The 19,429-nt window shown below is 42.4% G+C and overlaps 3 protein-coding genes across 3 annotated transcripts; all 3 read right to left on the minus strand.

Moving 5' to 3' along the window:
- Positions 1 to 2,383: 2,383 nt before the first annotated feature.
- Pcdhga4 (protocadherin gamma subfamily A, 4) lies at positions 2,384 to 4,885 on the minus strand. The gene has a single exon (XM_013020284.1). It carries the CDS (start codon positions 4,883 to 4,885, stop codon positions 2,384 to 2,386), a length of 2,502 nt encoding a protein of 833 aa, XP_012875738.1.
- A 2,485-nt stretch (positions 4,886 to 7,370) lies between these two features.
- LOC105988679 (protocadherin gamma-B1-like) lies at positions 7,371 to 10,740 on the minus strand. Its single transcript, XM_013020348.1, is given in 3 exon segments — positions 7,371 to 7,439; positions 8,339 to 9,099; positions 9,102 to 10,740. Coding segments are annotated over 3 exon segments (2,430 nt in total). The 3' UTR covers positions 7,371 to 7,409.
- A 2,913-nt stretch (positions 10,741 to 13,653) lies between these two features.
- LOC105988614 (protocadherin gamma-A3-like) lies at positions 13,654 to 16,391 on the minus strand. Its single transcript, XM_013020285.1, has 2 exons — positions 13,974 to 16,391; positions 13,654 to 13,659 (listed from the first exon to the last, which is right to left on the minus strand). Exons 1-2 carry the CDS (start codon positions 16,389 to 16,391, stop codon positions 13,654 to 13,656), a joined length of 2,424 nt encoding a protein of 807 aa, XP_012875739.1.
- Positions 16,392 to 19,429: the final 3,038 nt, after the last annotated feature.

Here is a 19,429-nt window from a genome sequence, read left to right on the forward strand (position 1 = left end):
TGAGTGTGCTGTATCTTTTGTACACTTTCAAAGATAGGTTTTGTATAGCAAGCATATTCTTAAGTTATCTCCTTATTTACAAATGTAACCACACACATATATTCTGCACCTTCATGTTCTCATTAAGTACATACACACATTTTCAGTGCTAGGGACTCATTCAGTTTAGCTCATTTCATACAAGGATGTAAAGTATTCATATTAGTAGTAGTTATTTCATTGTATAGATATTGCTTAGTTCCATCAGAAATGTTTCCTAAAAGAAATCCACTGGTCACTGACGTGAAAATGTATTTTCTAATATGATGTAAATTTGCATCTTTCTCTTTTAGGTTTTAAGACATGTACCTTGCTGATTCTATGATATATTCTTGCTGTTGAGATTATAAATGTATTTGACACATTTTAGGGTTAACAGTAATGTTTGACATTAGTATCTTCAATAATATGTCCTCAGATGTAAGCTGTCTGTCATTACCCACCTTTTATTTTTTCTCCCCAATATTTCTAATTGCATTCTATCCCATACAGTCTGTATTGCACCACAACTTCCCATCCATGTAAAACTATGTAGGACTTACAGCTCTCCCTCTTCAATTGGATTAAGCCACATTCTGCAATCATTGCTACTACTATGTATAGTTGTACACATTCAGGAGTTTTAATTAACTCACAGATCTATTTGCAGAAACAAACGTATTTCATATCCCTTAGAGACAAAATAGTTTATCCTTTACCTGGTCATTCAAGGGCCACATAGTGACACACATAGCCAAAAACCACGTGTAGCCATACCAATTGGTAGAGATGATAATTTAGGAATTACCATGGATCACATAATTCCAGAAACCAAGTTACTCAACCTTTGTATCAAGTTTAGCTGATGAACAGCAACAACAAGCCTTAAGAAGTTGTTTTTTTCTTAGAAATCAAGGTGGGACTCAAGGTTAATGCCAGGATAGACCATGTAGAAATTATTAGAATCACTCCTTCAATCAGCTATGAGTGAAAACAATATGAAAATGTTTTGATAATCATAGGAAAGTCAGTATGATCAGATCAGCAATAACAAAACATTTGAGCTAGGTATTGTGGAATATGTCCCTAATCCTAGCACTTAGGATACTGAAGCAGGAGGAGAAGGATAAATTTGAAGCCAGCATGGCGTAAATACTAAGACTTTGTCTCAGAAAAGGGAAATGCTTTGATAATGAAGTAAAAGGTTGATATTCCCCCAAAAGAAATATACTCATTACCTGGCCAATGAAATGGTAACCATGCCAGATGCTGGTGACTCACACCTGTAATCCTAGCTACTCAGAAGCCTGGAATCTTAAGATCTCAGTTCAAAGCCACACTGAGAAGGAAAGTCCATGACACTCTTATCTGCAATTAACCACCAGAGAATCACAAGTGGGCTGTGGTTCAAAGCAGTAGAGCACTATCGTTGAGCAGAAGAACTGAAGGATAGTGCTCATGGCCTGAGCTCCAGCCCCAGGACAAAAATGTTAATGTCTCTGTATACCACCTTTATAAAAACAATAAAAAGAAAGTATACCAGTTCATTGAAAAAATATTTAACTTTCTCTCCCTCAAAGTTGTTACTGTATAGTTATAATGGAAATACTTTTTTTTGCAGAAGGAAAAGTAAACATCAACTAAAACTGGGGTGAAAACAAGAAATATAAACATACTCTATGCAAGTTCCATATTAGCTTCAAAGAAAATAATGCTGCAACTATGACTTCACTAATTGGCATCAATTTCACAGGTATAATCTGCCCCTTCAGTAAGGTTCATACAAAAGGGAATTTTGAAAAGTCAATAGAACCAGAAGCCAGTGGTTCATACCTACTCAAGAGGGAAAGATCTAAGGTTCAAAGTTTGAAGCCAACAAAGCAGATAAAGCCACAAGATTATTATCTCCAATTAAACAACCAAATGCCAGAACTGAAAGTTTGGCTCAAGAGTTAGAGAATCATACTTGAGGAAAAAATCTGATCAAGAGCCCAAATACACACACACACACACACACACACACACACACACACAAACACGCTCCCTTTTTGTCTCTCACATGCATATATATACACACAAATTGAGTGTCTTTAAGGTATAAAATTAAGAAATTCCTGTTAAAACTATAACTGAACAAAGACTTGAAAGGATAAATAATAAACAAGAGGAGCCAGGAGAGGGGTCTCAGTGGTAGGGTTTGCTTTGTAAGCCCAGTATTCCTGAGTTTAATCACTATCATAAAACAGAAAGATGAAAAACCTATGAATTAGCAAATAACTTTTTGTGTGGTAAATTTCAGTAATCATTACTGATTCACCCCCTTTAAAGCAACAACTTGTTAATAAAGAGGTGCTCTTGACAAGTCCTATCTAATTAAACTGAAGGCATTTACAATGTTTGATGTTTCCCTGTATAAGATATATTTATAGAACTGTGGATAACGTACCTGAAGATGACTGGGGTCTCCCTGTGACTGAGGTAAATCCTGAGGTATCAGGAGAGGCTCGCTTTTCGCACAGCTCTCCTGGCTGATGAGCGTGTCTGCATAGTTGGGCTGAGGGAAGATCAGGTGACTCTTCCCTGAATCAGCGGTCAGAGACACCTCATGGGAATAGGTCTGCAGGAAAGCTTGCACCCCATCCACACCCATGAAGTGCGAGGCTGGCAGACCTGCCAAGCCACTATGTGCTGTTTGAAGCAGACGAGCTGTGTGCCAGCGCCGCAGCCTAAGTGCCAGCAGCACGATGACAAAAGCGAGGAAGACACAAGACACCACGGACACTGCCACCACTAGGTACAGTGTGAGTGCTGGATGGTCTGCGTCAGTGGGAGTGCTGATGCTGTTCAAATCTGCCAGAACATCAGGGATGCTGTCAGCCACCGCAATGGTGAGTGTGACAGTGGCTGAGAGAGGGGGCTGGCCATGGTCCTGCACAGACACCACCAGGCTCTGCTTGAGAGCATCTCTGTCCACAAGGGCCCTTGCTGTGCACACCTCACCTGTGTGCAGCCCCACCGTGAAGAGTCCTGGCTCACTGGCCTTGAGCAGGCGGTAGGACAGCCAGGCATTCTGTCCTGAGTCTCTGTCTACTGCCACCACCTTGGTGACCAGGTATCCGGGCTCGGCAGAGCGAGGTGTCAGCTCCACACCTGTGGAACCATCGGTGGGGAAGGTGGGGTAGAGGATCTCAGGTGTGTTATCATTCTGGTCCAGCACAAACAGGCTCAGTGACACATTGCTGCTGAGGGGTGGGTTTCCACCGTCCCTGGCGATCACTAGCAGCTGCAAGTCTTGGAACTGCTCATAATCAAAGGAACGAAGCGCATACAGGACACCCGTGTTGGAGTTGATGGAGATGTAGGAGGACAGAGGTGCCCCTTGGATGGTGTCCTCTGTCAGAGAGTAGGTTACTTGGGCATTCTCACCACTGTCAGGGTCCTGGGCTGTCATACATAAGATAGAAGCTCCTCTAGGGTTATTCTCTGGAATGTAGGCAGAATAGGTGGCATGAGTGAAGGTAGGTGGGTTGTCATTGATGTCCATCACTTGCAATGAAAGATGGACCTCTGTAGACAGTGGAGGTGTTCCCTGGTCAGTGGCAGTTACCATGATGTCATATTCTGAGACTTCCTCTCTGTCTAGAGTGCTGTGTATCAACAATCGGTAATAATTCCCATAGGTCTTCTCAAGCCTAAATGGAAGATTATCGGGAATAGAACAAGTGACAAGACCATTCTCTCCTGAGTCACTGTCATGCACATTGAAAAGAGCAATTACTGTACCTGGGGAAGAAGTCTCTTGGATAGAGCTGGTGAGAGATGTAACTGTGACTTCCGGAGCATTGTCATTTACATCCAGAACTGTCACTAGCACCTTACTTCTGGCTCGAAGACCAGGTCCATCGTGGGCTTCTACATCGATATTGTAGAATCCAGACTCCTCATAATCCAGATCCCCTAACACTGTTATGTCCCCACTGACAGCATTCAACTGGAACAGCTGAGCTACTTTGTCTCTTGCTTTCCGGAAAGAATATGTCACTTCTCCATTGGACCCTTCATCGGGATCAGTGGCTTTTATGGTGAGCAGCTGAGTGCCCACGGGCAGATTCTCCTGAACATTCACGTGGTACTCCGGTTGACTGAACACTGGAGCATTGTCATTGGTGTCCATGAGTGTTATGTGAATCCTGGCAGTGCTGGAGCGAATTGGGTCGCCTCCATCATAGGCAGTGAGAACCAAGTGGTGAACCGCCTCTTCCTCACGATCTAGGGCTCGTTCTAGCACCAACTCCGGATACTTGATCCCATCAGCCCCGCTTTGCATGTCCAGAGAGAAGTGAGCATTCGAACTGAGCTGGTAACCCTGCAGGGAATTCACCCCTATATCCGGATCAAAAGCTTCAGGGAGCGGAAATCTAGTACCGGGATTTTCAATTTCAACAACTTTTATTTCCCTCTGCTCTGTTCCAAAGCTGGGCGAGTTATCATTAATATCGATTATTTCCACTTCTATTCCAAAAATCTTCACTTTGTCTTCTAGGAGAATCTCCAAGTTAGCTACACACTTTGCGGATCTGTCACAGAGCTCCTCCCGGTCTATCCTGCCCGCGGTAACCAAGCTGCCACTGAGCGGGTTCAGAGCAAAGAGCTGAGTCTTACCTCTGGAGACGATGCGGACTCCGCGCTCCGCCAGCTTCCGGGGCTCAAGACCCAGGTCTTTGGCGATGTTGCCCACCGCAGAGCCCTCTTCCAGCTCCTCTGGCACAGTGTAGCGGATTTGTTCTGCCCCGATTTCCCACAGGGCTCCCAGGAGAAAGCAGAGCCCAACTAGTCGGTTGCAGACTGATGGGTAAGGAGCCGCCATGACAGCCCCGCTGCGAAATACCCTGAGCTTGGATGTTCTCTGTGGAGGCCCGAGGAGCATTAGATCCGTGTCTTTCAAGAAAAGATGCTTTCACGCTTGAATGCTGGAGCAATCGCAGGTCCCAGACGATGCTTTCCAAACGCTCCAAAACCGGTGCTTTGTGCTGCGGAAATCTTGCTCTGATTACATTTCTGGTTGTCTTTTCCCCCTGAGTGGTGAACAGCGACACTCAGAGCCCTAACCTGTTATTGCAATTTATTCTTGATGATGTATTCTTTTATGTTTCCATTCTTTTCCCCCTTTCTTCCAAGGAGAATGAAAATGAAATTTCTGTTGTTTAATTTGCAAAGAAATGTTCCAAACCTTCCTATATTATAAATTCAGATGTTTTAACAGAGATATAATGTGGTGGGTTTTGAGTAAAGCATGTTTTCTACTTTTTAAAAGGTTGTGAACGCAACCATCCCCAAAGTTCATTTTCAGTACACTATGTTTCTTGCTAAGAACAGGGTTGGCTTGAAGGGCAAAGGAAAGAGATTTGTAACAGACAGTGGCATGGAAGTTGGAAGTTCAGGTTTAGCTGATGTATGCAAAAACAAGTGTCCTCATCAGAGGTGACCCTTGGAATGTGGGACTATGTTTCAATTTCTTTTCAAGGAAGTGGTTGGTGTTCAAGAGATAGTCTTACCCCTATGCAAATGGGGTTAAGAAAAAGTTTTAAATTGGACAGGAGAACTTGCTTTGCAGATTGGAGATTCTAGGCTGCAAACAATGTCTGTGACTCTCTTGTTCACCGTGTTTCCTTAACTGGTACAACAGTAACTGTCCTATAGTCAGAATTCAGCAATTTTTTTTCAGAATTTAATGAACTAATTATCAACAGAAATGCATATTCTCATATAATATGTAAAAGCTTTGATATCAAAATAAATCATTTACAAGATAGAAACAATATCCTGGCACACTGTAAAGAATCCAGTGATTGTAACTTACCATGATCAATATGTATTGTTTTACCATTATTTCTAATTTTAGTTTTCAATTTATTTGCTTTTTGGTAGTATCAGAGTTGTATCAGAGTCTGTGGTTGCTAAGCAAGTGCTCTAATAACATGTTTTTCATCTTTTGGAGGTACTGGGTTTGAACTAAGAGTATGTTCAAGTGCCTTGCCACTTAACATTCTACCTGCTCTTTTATTTTAGAAACAAAGTACTCTTTATTTGTTCTGTATGCATTATTGCAAGCTTCATAGAGTAGAATAGTTTTCTTATTTTATGTTTTAATTTTTGCTTGTATGATTATTATTTTTATTAACTTTAATGTATACAAAGGAGTTTCCACTCTGCAATGCAGTCTATGAAGACATGTCTTGATCAATGCCACCCCTTTGAACATTCTCATCCATCCAACCATCCATGGTACCCCTCTACTCAATTTTCTTAATTTTATAGAATACATTGAAATTTTGCCACTTAACAAAGCACTTTATGAATAGTATGTGTCTTGATCAATGCCACTCCTTTGAACATTCTCACCCATCCTTTCCAACCCACCCCTCCCCTAAATTTTCGTAATTTTATAGGTTATGTATTGAATTTTTGCCCTTTACCAAAGCACTTTAGGAATACTATGCATCTTGGTCTGTGACATCTCTGCAACATCTTCACCCCCTTCCATCCATCCCTCAATTTTTCTTAATTTTTTGGTGTATACAATGAACTCTTGATTGCATTGTCTCATTTCTTCCCTCCTTCCTTTATCTACCCCTCTCTACTTGGCCCCATGCCCCTCTGGCAAATATACATTTCCTGATGCTTATGATTATGTTGTTGGGCTTTGACTTACTTAGTCTTTCTAAAGAATTTTACTATTTGAGCCGGGTGGCTCACACCTGTAATCCAAGCTACTCAGGGGGCTGAGTTCTGAGGATCGTGGTTGAAAGCCAGCCTGGGCAGGAAAGTCCGAGAGACTCTTATCTCCAATAAACCACTAGAAAACTGTACAAGCCCAGAGTTCAAGCCCCACAACCGACCAAAAAAATAATTTTACTATTGAGTTCTTAATAGAGTCTGTTATACTTCAGTCAATTCATTTGTAACTGCTTGCCTACTACCTACTGTGTTTACTTACAGATTAATAGACACATTCTAGCTACCACAAATGAAGGAAACCATGTAACCTTTGTTTCTCAGGGTTTGTCTTACTTCATTTATAGCATATTTGAGTATTCTTTTTTTCCCTTTTTTTGGGGGGTTTCTGGTCATGGGGCCTGAACTTTGGGCCTGGGCACTGTCCCTCAGCTTTTCAGCTCAAGGCTAGCGCTCTACCACTTGAGCCACAGTGCCACTTCCGTTTTTTTTCTTTTTGCCTATGTGGTGTAAGGAATCGAACCCAGGGCCTCATGCATGCAAGGCAAGCGTTCTACCACTGAGCCACCTTCCCAGCTCCATATTTGAGTATTCTGAGAAAACCTGAGATAAATCAGTGGTCCACCAGTTCTTTAAATTATTCCTCACTTAACAATTCACATGTAAGATGATTGAAACATAAGGAGCTATTGAAAGAGTAAATTAAAGCACATTTCATTATCTTTAGAAGGTTCTCTTGTTGCTGGGATTGGGGGATATTTTGGAAATAAGTTTCATCATGTATAGAACACTAGCAAAGCATTTTTATATTTGACTCACTTCAGAAACCAAACTAAGGCAATATGGAATTTTAAAAATGTATTTGTTATATTTGTAAGCACTAGTGAAAACAATGATGTCAAAAGAATGCCAAAGAAATTATATTCTTGAATTAATTATGAGTGGGGATAATATTGATCTAAAGTTAGGGATTCTTATGTAAGTTGTGAGAGTCTTTGCTACTTCTTATAAGGCAAATAATTGAGAAGGGGTATAGTTATTGGAAGGTTGTGTTAAACAAAATACATTGCAACTAATGTAGTTCCAACAAAGAAGATAATTGATGAAAACAATCAAACTTTATCTTGTGCAGAAAACGTGTAAATACATTAAGAAAGAATATGCATTAAGTTACTTGAAAAAATTGTCTAATACATCAACTAAGGACCACAGCTAACTGCTGAAGAAGCACTGTGTTGACATCCAAGAACATACATCTCTAATCTCTCTATCAAGATTTGCCAACCATACATAAATACCAACGTCAAAGAGAAAATTAGCCGTTAGGTAGTTTCAAAGATGACTACATGACCAAGACGTCCATTTCCTTACAACCAATACACCCAACTCCACTAAATACCACCACTAGAACCATGAAAAACAACCACCACCACCACCACCACCACCACCACCACCAATGACCAACATTCATGATGCTCCGTTGAAAAACAAATAATGAAGAACAAAAAAAAAACCCAATGACCAACATTCATGATGCATGGTTGCGCAAAAAATACAGTATTCAAATAGTTCTGGGAAAACTTACATGAGAGGAAAAAGACGCATCAAAAGAGAGTTTAAGATCTTCATTATTGACGTCTACAGCCATAGAAGAATCATCACAGAGGAGGTCCTGAGCGGGAGCCACTTCGGGGGCCGGGGACACGTTGAGAAAATTAAACTCCGTCTTGGCTGATTGTGAGGCAACACACACGTTGTAGGAATAGGGCAAGGTTCCCGCATTGTAACTGGAGAGAACCCCAGGGCCAGACTTGGAGTTGAGAGCAGGCTGAAAGCAGCCCCAGGCTGCTGGACCAGAGGAGTGCTTCAGACGCAGGGCGATGGCCAGAATCACAGCGAGAAGAAAGAGTACAGAGATCAAGGCCAAGGCCACCACCAGGTAAAACTGTAGTTCTGTCTGAGGGTCCGAGGGCGAAGGGTCATCGCGCAGGTCTGGCAACACTTCTTGCAGGCTATCTGCGAAGATGAGGTGTAGAGTGGCAGTGGCCGAGAGGGGCGGCTGTCCACCATCGCGCACAGCCACCACCAGGCGCTGGCGGGCCGCATCCCTGTCCCCCAGGACGCGAGCGGTGCGGACCTCGCCGGTGCGCAGCCCCAGGCTGAAGAGGCCGGGATCGCTGGCCTGCAGCACGTGGTAGGACAGCCAGGCATTGTGTCCAGAGTCGGCGTCCACCGCCACCACCTTGGTGACCAGGTAACCGGGCTCGGCGGCGCGCGGCACCATGTCGAAGAGCGCCGAGCCGTCGGGCTCCAGCGCGGGGTAGAGCACGCGCGGCGCGTTGTCACGCGCAGGCTGGCGTTGGCGCGCAGCGGGGGCGAGCCCTGGTCGCGCGCCTGCACAGTGAGCTGGAAGGAGCGCAGCTGCTCGTGGTCGAAGGCACGCTGGGCGAACACCACCCCGCTGTGCGCGCTCACCGACACGTAGGACGACAGCGCGCCTGGCTCCAGGTCGCTGGCCAGGATGGAGTAGGACACTTGGCCGTTGGGCCCCAGGTCTGGGTCGGAGGCGCTGACTTGGGCGATGGAGGCTCCGGGAGGGTTGTTCTCAGCCACGTGGACCACGTAGGAGGCCTGGTGGAAAACAGGTGCATTGTCGTTGACATCTGTGATGTGTAGTGTAATGGATGTCTCGGTGGAAAGCGGCGGTTTGCCCTTGTCAGTGGCAGTGATGGTAACGTTATACATTGAGGTCTCTTCTCGATTTAGAGTTTTGTCAATCATGAGCTTGTAGTAATTCTTGGAGGTGGGTTCCAACTTAAAAGGAACTTCTTCCTGAATATAACATGTGACTAGACCATTTTCCCCCCAATCCTTGTCTTTTACTTTAATCAGAGCTACTACAGTTCCAGGATTTGAGTCCTCTGGAATTTGGTTAGAAAAGGACATAAATGTCACCTCTGGGGCATTGTCGTTCTCATCAACAATTTCAATCTGAACATTACAGTGGGCTGTGTGCACCCCTCCATCCTTGGCTTCTACACCAAGCAAGTATTTATTTCTTTCTTCAAAATCCAAGGTCCCATTGGTTGTGATATCACCAGTATGGGGATTTAGATTGAAGATGAGGCTCGTACTTGCAGGGACATTAAGAAAGGTGTAGGTGATCTCTGCATTGGTACCCTCATCCTGGTCTGTGGCCAATACCCTCAGGATAGAGGTTCCCAGGGGCATGTTTTCTTGGAGTCTAACTTTGTATATGTCCTGGCTGAACACTGGAGCATTATCATTGGCATCAGTGACTTTGATCCAGATCTGGGTGGTGCTACTCAGAGGTGGGTCCCCACCATCAATGGCAGTTAGGATTAAGCGATGGGAACTCTGACGTTCCCTGTCTAGAAGTTTTTCCAGCTGTAATTCTGGGTATTTACTTCCATCTGGACTTTCCTTTGTTGAAAGACTGAAGTGCTGATTGGGGCTGATGGTGTATAACTTCAGTGAGTTACTTTCTACATCTGCATCTTGTGCAGAATCCAAAGGAAATTTTACCCCTGGTATGGCTGACTCACAGATTTCTAATTCAATGCCTTTTGCAGCAAAATATGGTGCATTATCATTAATATCTTGGATTGCAACAATGACATGGAAAATATTCATTGGGTTTTCAGTGACTGATTCAAATTCCAATGCACAGTCCGACTTTCTCCCACAAATCTCCTCTCTATCTATCCGGCCACTCACTAACAACTCCCCATTTTCTGCACTGACATGGAAATAATCCTCTGCACTGACTCGAAGTTTGCAAGTTGGCAGCTCCTGGATACTGAGCCCTAGATCCTTGGCTAGGTTCCCTACCCGGGAGCCCTTGCCCAGCTCCTCTGGAATAGAGTATCGGATTGGTTCAGAGATGGCTTCATAGAACAAAGACAGCAGGAAGAGAAACAGTACCTGGCTTTTTATGGTTTCCATTCCTCTGGTGTTTCTCTGCATTTCTTGGATTCCCCAGGAGGCTTCTTTTCAAGATTTATCTGGGAAATGTTTCTTTTCTTTTTTTAAAAAAATAGATGACTTGTGATTTGAAGCAGAACTTGCTTGTTCAAGATGCTCTGAAGATGCACCAGAGCAGCGACTGTGTTCCAAGTTGTGTCGGAAAAAGCAGAAAGGCACTGGCTGGACTCCTGCGGAACTGAGAATGCATCTCTTCTCTCTGGCCAACAGCGGCACCTGGAGGTTTTCTTGCAAAACTGCGTATTGCCCAGAGATGCCTTTAAAGTGCAAGCTTTTGTTTCTACATACCATGCATTTCAATTTTCTTCAAAGACAAAAACTCATATTTTTCCTTTTAAGTTAGATCCTTTCTTGATGGTCATCCTTTCATGAGTGTTTTCAACATTACCTGTTCCTCGTTTTTTCATTACACAAGGCATAGTCGTTTCCTCCCAGTTTTGAGTGTAAAAATAATGATTTTGTTGTGCGCCATTTATAAACTCAGGTATGATTGTCATATCCAAATAAGGGAATGCATTTTACCTACATTTTAATGGACTACAATCCTTACTTTTCTGCAGATTCATTGGAATAACTTCCTTTATTTAATATTTTAATTTCTCCACAGCAATTTTAATTTTAATTTTTAATTAAAAATTTAATTTCTCTTCAACTTGGTTAATACTTTCAAAGTTATAATCTTTGCAAAATAGAGGGAGCCAAGTCCTAGACTTATTCCTCTTCTTTACAAAATAGGTTCAGTAGAGCAAAGAATCTAGGCAAAAATGTGGTCTTATAATGCCAAATCTCATGTCTACCAGTGCTTTCCTTTTAGGTGAAAGTACAAGCACTATTCTGTAATGTCAGTTCCAAACTGCAGCCAACTTAATACCAATTAACAAGTGAAATTATTTGATCACTGGTGGGTCTTAGAGAGAAATGGGAACCTTTAAACATTCTACTTCAGAATTTAATCCTGGTTTTAATAGGCAGGTTCAGATGTGCAAATCCCCTTATTCAAAATACAACCAAAGTAGATGTTCCTGTTCTTTGAATACATCCCCCACATTGAATGAGTTGGAAACATAATGTTTAAATTCATATACGATGAGATTTGGAGGCAGGACTTTTGGGACATGACTGTGTCATGAGGGCTGTGCCTCCATGAATGGGTAGCACATGAGTACCTTTGTTATAAGAGCAGCTGGTACTGGTTCATTTGTTCTTTTTTGTCATGTGATACTTTTTGCTATATAAAGCCACAACAAGAAGATCCTCACCAGATGCTGAGAAAATGATGGTCTAGTCTTGGATTCCCAGCCTCCAGAAAAAGACACATTTAAATAAAACTCTGCTCTTTATCAATTTTCTGGCCTCTGTTATTTTGTGATAGCAGCATTTTTTTAAAGACTTATCAATTTACTTTGTTTTGGAGAACTTATTTCTTATCATACTCCAGTCAATGGTAGGATATTATGTTTCCCTAGGTTTTTTTCTTGTTTTCTCTATTCCAAGCCTTTATGCTTCTTGTCCATTTTATTATGAGTTTTGCCTCCCTTTGCTTTGTAATGAATTCTTGCCTGTCCTCTAGGAAAAACATTCATCTGAGTAAAATAAGATGTGTGAGGGCTGAGAATGTGGCTTAGTTGCAGAATGCTTGCCTCACATGCATGAAGCCCTGGGTTCAATTCCTCAGTACTACATATACAGAAAAAGCCAGAAGTGGCACTGTGGCTCAAGTGGTAGAGTGCTAGCCTTGAGCAAAAAGAAGCTCAACGACAGTGCCCAGGCCCAGAGTTCAAGCCCCAGTACTTTTATCCTTTTGGGGAAAGTGACATGGACACTAAAAAGAATGGACCCCAAAGATAGGCTAAAGTTATCTGTGATGTATTTGAATTTGAGTGAGAGTACACTTTTCTTTGCTTATAAATATCTTCTTCTGGTTCATACATTTGAATGTATTTTTCTTGGTATATTTAGGGATAGATCTGTCCCCTTAAGGCTAATGAAACACATTTTGATCCCTTTTTAATGACTCTTAAAATTATATGAGCTAAAATAATTTCATAAATTGCAGAATAGACCCATGATTTAAGATTCAAGAAGGTTGTAGAACATGATAAAGATTCTTATTTCCTTATTGAAATTGGTGACATGGAGATTTTCTGCTGAGAGTGAGACACCTCCCTGCCTTTAAAAACTCCTTCTCAAAGGCTAGGAAGGTGGCTCAATGGTAGAGTGCTTGCCTAGCATGCATGAGGTACTGGGTTTGATTCCTCAGCATCACATAAGCAGAAAACGCCAAGAGTGGGGCTGTAGCCCAAGTGGTAGAGCACTAGCCTTGAGCTGAAGAGCTGAGGGACAGTGCCCAGGCCCAGAGTTCAGGCCACATGACTAACAAAAAAATCCTTCTCAAGGGATAATAAATACCACACAAAATCATCTAACAGTAAAGACAAATGGACTTTCTATTTTCAGGGAAAAGTCTGAAATCACTATGAAAACATAATATGCCATTAAAAAGTTAAACTATTTAAGTTATCTACATTTTTCTTGATGTTTGTTTCACTAAGTTGCTCAGGATTCTTGAGTCTGGAGTCCTGGGTTCGAGGGATACTACCTCCTTAGCATTTTTTACTCTATAGTTTTTGTATTTGTAAGATGAAAGAGTATGATCTGGCTTGGAAGAGTCAAACATGATCTATGGGAGTATAAAACACTTGGTATTTATTCATTTTTTAAATTTGTCAATCAGGGTAGACTAGGTAAGCAAGAACGACCAAGTCCAAATCACAAGGATTTAAAATGTAAAAGGCGGGGCTGAGTAAGTTCAGTGGTAGAACACATATGTAATATGACCTTATGGCCCTGAGTTCCATCCATAGCGCCAGAGCAATAACCAAACCCATTTTCTCATCATGGCTATTTAAGGATACAGGTAGAAAGAATAGTCACATTCTCAAAGGGTCACTTAGAGGTCTGGAATTTTCACAGGTTCCTCCAATAAGAGACAAACACCACTTTACTCACAATGCATTGTTGACCAGAGTTGCCTAGGCTTACTTTTCCATAAACATGCCAGGAAGTGCAATTTCCCCACATACTCAGAGAGAGAGGATACACATATAGCCAACAGAATAAATGAGTACCTCATTGCTTTATTTCTTAAATAAATATGTGTTTAAACTTTAGAATAACCACATCTGCATAATACTCAAAGAAAGAAAGAAACTTACCTCAAACAGCTTGAGGTCCCCTTTAGTTTCAAGCAAATCCTGAGATACCAGGAGAGGCTCACTTTTGTCACAGCTCTCCTGGCTGATGAGTGTGTCAGCATAGTTGGGTTGAGGGAAGATGATGTGACTTTTGCGGGAATCCGCGGTGAGGGAGACTTCATGGGAATAGGTCTGAAGGAAAGCTTGCATCCTGTCTACACCCACAAAGTGTGAGCCAGGCATGCCCCTATCTCCTGTAGAATGAAGCATGCGTGACATGTGCCAGCGTCGCAGCCTGAGAACAAGTATCATGATGACAAAGGCCAGAAAGATGCAAGACACCACAGCCACCGCCACCACCAGGTAGAGTGTGAGGTCTGAATCCTCTGGATCAGCAGGAGTCTTGATGTTGCCCAAGTCTGCCAAGACATCAGGGATGCTGTCAGCCACTGCGATGGTGAGTGTGACAGTGGCCGAGAGAGGGGGCTGGCCATGGTCCTGCACAGACACCACCAGGCTCTGCTTGAGCACATCTCTGTCCACAAGGGCCCTTGCTGTGCGCACCTCACCTGTGTGCAGCCCCACCATGAAGAGCCCAGGTTCACTGGCCTTGAGCAGGCGGTAGGACAGCCAGGCATTCTGTCCTGAGTCCTTGTCTATTGCCACCACCTTGGTCACTAGGTATCCAGGCTCTGCAGATCGGGGTGCTAGCTCCACACCGGTAGAACCATCAGTAGGTAGGGCAGGATACAGAATTTCTGGGGCATTGTCATTCTGGTCCACTACAAACAGGTTCAGTGATATGTTGGTGCTAAGTGGAGGGTTCCCACTGTCGCTAGCGGTCACCAGTAGCGGTATTTCTCTAAATTGCTCATAGTCAAAGGAACGTAGTGCATACAGTACACCCGTATTGGAGTTGATGGAGATATAGGATGACAGTGACACACCCTGTATGGTGTCATCGGTCAATGAGTAAGTGATGAGAGCATTGTCCTCACTGTCTGGGTCCTGGGCAGTCACCGAGAAGATTGAGGCTCCCCTAGGGTTGTTCTCTGGTATGTAGGCAGAGTAGGAGGCATGAGTGAAGGTAGGAGGGTTGTCGTTGATGTCTGTCACATGCAGAGTGATGCGAGTTTCTGTGGACAATGGAGGACTTCCACCATCTGTGGCTCTCAGACTGATGTTATATTGGGGCACCTGTTCACGATCCAGAGATCCAGCTGTCACTAAGCGGTAATACTGGCCTACTGATTTTTCTAAATTAAATGGCAGATTTCCTAGGACAGAAACCGAAACTTGCCCATTCTGTCCAGAATCCCGGTCATGCACATTGATAAGAGCAATTTCAGTCCCAGTGGCAGCCTCTTCAGGGACTGAGCCAGTGAGGGAAGTGATTGTAACTTCTGGGGCATTGTCATTCACATCCAGAACTGTGACTAGAATTTTGGCTCTTGAGAAAAGACCTGGTCCATCTTGTGCTTCAAGTTTTATTTCATAGGACATAGCCTCCTCATAATCTAGACTTTTTAATGTTGATAAATCTCCAGTTGCTGAATTGAGCTGGAAAATCTGAGCAATTTTCCCAGGCATTTTATCTAGAATATAGGATACTTGAGCATTGAATCCTTCGTCAGGATCAGTGGCATTCACTGTGATTAGCCGGGTGCCCACTGGAACGTTCTCCAGAACACTGACATGGTACTCCGGCTGTGTAAACACTGGTGGGTTGTCATTTGCATCCAACACTATCACTTGGATGCACAAGGTGCCTGAGCGAACGGGGTCACCGCCATCAGAGGCAGTGAGGTCCAACTGGTGAACTTCCTTTTTCTCACGATCCAAGGATCGCTCCAGCACCAGCTCTGGGTACTTAGCACCATCAGAGCCAGTGTTCACAACCAAGGAAAAGTAGTCAGTGGGACTGAGCTTGTAGTTCTGCAAGGAGTTGGTGCCTACATCTGGGTCAAATGCAGTTTTAAGTGGAAATCGGGTTCCCGGAACTGTTAGTTCACCAATCTTGATTTCTAATTCCTCTGTTGGAAAACTAGGGGCATTATCATTAATATCTTTAATGTCTACTTCCACTTCAAAAATTTTCAATTTGTCCTCAATGAGGATGTTAAATTTTACCAAACACCGCGCGCTCTGGGCGCAGAGCTCCTCCCTGTCGACCCTGCCCGCGGTGACCAAGCTGCCGCTCCGCGGGTTGAGAGAGAAAAGCTGCGTCCTACCTCTGGAGACGATGCGGACTCCGCGCTGCGCCAGCTCCCGGGGCTCCAGTCCCAGGTCCTTGGAGATGTTCCCCACGAAGGAGCCTTTGTCCAGCTCCTCCCGCACGGAGTAGCGGATCTGCCCGGTTCCTGTGTCACACAGCATCCCCAGGAGCGCGCACAACAGAGCCAGCCCTCTGCCGTGTCGAAATTTCAGGCACTTGCTCATTTCCTTTTTTGATGAATTATTTTCTCTGAATTCGCTTCCAGTTTCCCACGATGCACCCCAATCTTACTTCCTCAAGGAGTGAAGGCTTTTCTGGGATTTATCCATAGATCACAGAGCTAGTTGAATTATGGGGCGAGTTTGGTAGTCGCCCCAGTGTTCGGTCTGATTTTCTGGCTCTGCGTCTTAGAAGCAAGGAAATGGTGGACTAGCACTCCAGCAGCCGGTTTTCTTCATGAGTGGTCAACAGCGACACCCAGAGGCCTAACAGTTTACTGCACATTCTCAGACAACTTCATTTTCCTCACTTTTGAAACCCTTTTAATGTTTAAAGGTAATGCGACGAGTTGTGATTTCATTTAATTTATATGACATATATTAAAGGGCTGACTTCAAGTTATTTTCCTTAGGAAATCATATACTATCCTCAATTTCACCGATATTTCTTCAAACACAGTGGCGTTACTATTTCTAAATGTTCAATTTAGGAACTAAACAGAAATACCAGCCATATTTACAATTCTTTCTTTCCTTTCCTTCCTTCATTTCTTTCTTCTTTTCCTGACTTCTTTTTTCTTACTTGTACTGATGTTTTGCTTTAGGAGTTTGTGCAGACCTTTCTAGACAGGCATTGTTCCAATGTACCACTCAGCCCTACACTTTAATTCTTGAAGTTTATGTTTGATAGCCTGACATGTTTATTAAATAAACGCACAACGAGGTATCAGACAGTATGTTTGTCTGGAAATTTAAGGCAAACAATATAAACATAGCCACCAACATCATAGAGTTTATGAAACTGCGAAAGCAAATAGGAAGTTACAACTCAATGAGATGGGTGATACCAAGGGTATTGTTAGTGCCTTTAACCTGGCCTTGGAGGGTAGCAAAGACTTTTCTAGTTAGTAAGAGGAGTGGAGCATGGAGAAATTATACACCCTGTGGATTTTGAGAGAAGTTCATTTTGCCTAAGTCTAGAGTGTAAATATGTTTTTCTTAAAAATAAAAACAACCTGAAACTAGAAGAGAAACTTTTGTTTTATGTCCCAGAGTCCCCTTTCTTGCTATGTCTCTGATTTGAACACACAAGAAATAAAATCCGTATTTGGCATCTCAATTATAGTGCATTGTATACTTACCCATAATGCATTAGTGCTTCTGGCATTGCTACACACACTAAAAGAACCCTATTTTAAAATTCTCTCTATTTGTACTTTACTTAGACATGAAAATATTATGAGTTTCAATTTTGCCACATAGATATTTTTGAAACCACAATAAGCACAGTTGAACAAATCATCTCAGATTTCCCCCTAACAAATGTTACTGAAGAGTCACAGTATTTGAAGATACGTGATAATGTGAGATACAAGAGCTAATTAGTATACAATTACTTCCAAATCAACATCAAAAACCATCCCAGCACAGAGTATTACTGAGTTCATTATCCTCTGTTTTAAATATATGACCAATTTAATGAAAGACAACCTGGGAAAAAGAATGTGGAAGGAAAACTGTAGTTTCAAGAGGGTCTCAGATTAGGTGAGGGATTGGAATTATAGAAGCTGATATGAGTGGGGAAGTGCAAAAAGATAATATTTAGGGGCAATTGTATGACACACACTTTAAATCTCTTTCATGATTTTTCTTTTAAAAATCAAAGCTATGTTGAAGGCACAACATATTTTAAAAGTTAAAAATGGCAATAAAATTTCAAGCTATGAGGAGTAACAATGAAAGGAAACCTGTTTACAATGCCTTTACCATTTTTTTAATAGAGCAAGTGATGTCAGTTGTTCAAAGTAGACAGCTACTTTAGAGGGCAATGTAATTTAAAACTAAACAGAGGTACCATGACACATCATCCTGAAACATGCATATCTGGGCTGGGATGCATGACAGAGGTAGGACATGTGCTGCTTGAGGACCCTGGGTTCAATCCATAATGCACGCACACATGCTAGTGGGTACACACACCTAAATATGTGGACTGGGGATGTTTTTCAGTGCTGAAGAGTGTGGTTAGCCTTCAGAAAACGTTGGGTGTAATATACAGCACCATAAAAAAAGCATACTTTCAAATCTTCATCCCTTTAAGAGATATTGATTGTGAATTAAAGAAGATTGAAGAAATTCACTGCCAGTCTGAAGAAAAATACTGAGACAAGATTTAAGGTATTTGATACCTAAAGGGTTTTGCAAAGCAAATGTCTTTACATTTTGAAGGGGGAAGAGGTTTTCATCAACAAAAATCCAGTAGGGGTCAACAAATTGCAGTGCTAGGGACAGAACACAGGGCCCTGTGAATTCAAGCCAAGGACTTTAAAACTGAAGAATATAGCTGGGGCACTTCAACTCGGGGCCTTAACATTTTTGCATAACATGAACACTCTTCCTTTGGAGTCACAGATCCACTTTTAGGGTTTTCGTGGTTAACTGGAGATAAGGATCTCATGAACTTTCCTGTCTGGGCTGGCTTTGAACTACAATACACACAACTCAGCCTTCTAGATAGCTATGATTGCAGGTGTGAGACAACAAGGCATGTAACACTTTATGTTTTTAAGATAGAAGGAATTGTTGATCCAGGTAGGTAAGATGTTTTCTTCTGAGGAGAAAAATTATTATTTTGGTAATATACACTATTTCTGTTAGTGGAACTATCACCATCATTTACACACACACTCCTGATTTATGCCCATTATAAAATTCCACCTCCCATTCTCCTTGGACAAAATGCCAACACCTAAAACTACTTTGAAGTAACTCATCAGGAATCATATCCTGAATATTAAATATATCCTTAAGGACATTGGGAGAATAAAATAGATAAACAGTGCAGGCAACTAAGTAGGCAAAATTATTTTGGAAAAATAATTGAGAATATTGTGCAAAGGTAACTTTACCTGAGATGTTTCTTCTCCTTTATCATCTAGTAAACATTGGGGTGCAGATAGAAAATCCTTCTTCTCACAGCTCTCCTGGCTGATGAGTGTGTCAGCATAGTTGGGTTGAGGGAAGATGATGTGGCTTTTGCGGGA

The sequence above is a fragment of the Dipodomys ordii genome, unplaced genomic scaffold, assembly GCF_000151885.1.
Source record: "Dipodomys ordii isolate 6190 unplaced genomic scaffold, Dord_2.0 Scaffold50, whole genome shotgun sequence".
NCBI classification, from domain to species: Eukaryota; Metazoa; Chordata; class Mammalia; order Rodentia; family Heteromyidae; genus Dipodomys; species Dipodomys ordii.

Bases quoted from the DNA above. Each gene is read 5' to 3' on its own strand.
- LOC105988614 (XM_013020285.1), bottom strand. From the start codon at position 16,391: ATGAGCAAGTGCCTGAAATTTCGACACGGCAGAGGGCTGGCTCTGTTG.
- Pcdhga4 (XM_013020284.1), bottom strand. From the start codon at position 4,885: ATGGCGGCTCCTTACCCATCAGTCTGCAACCGACTAGTTGGGCTCTGC.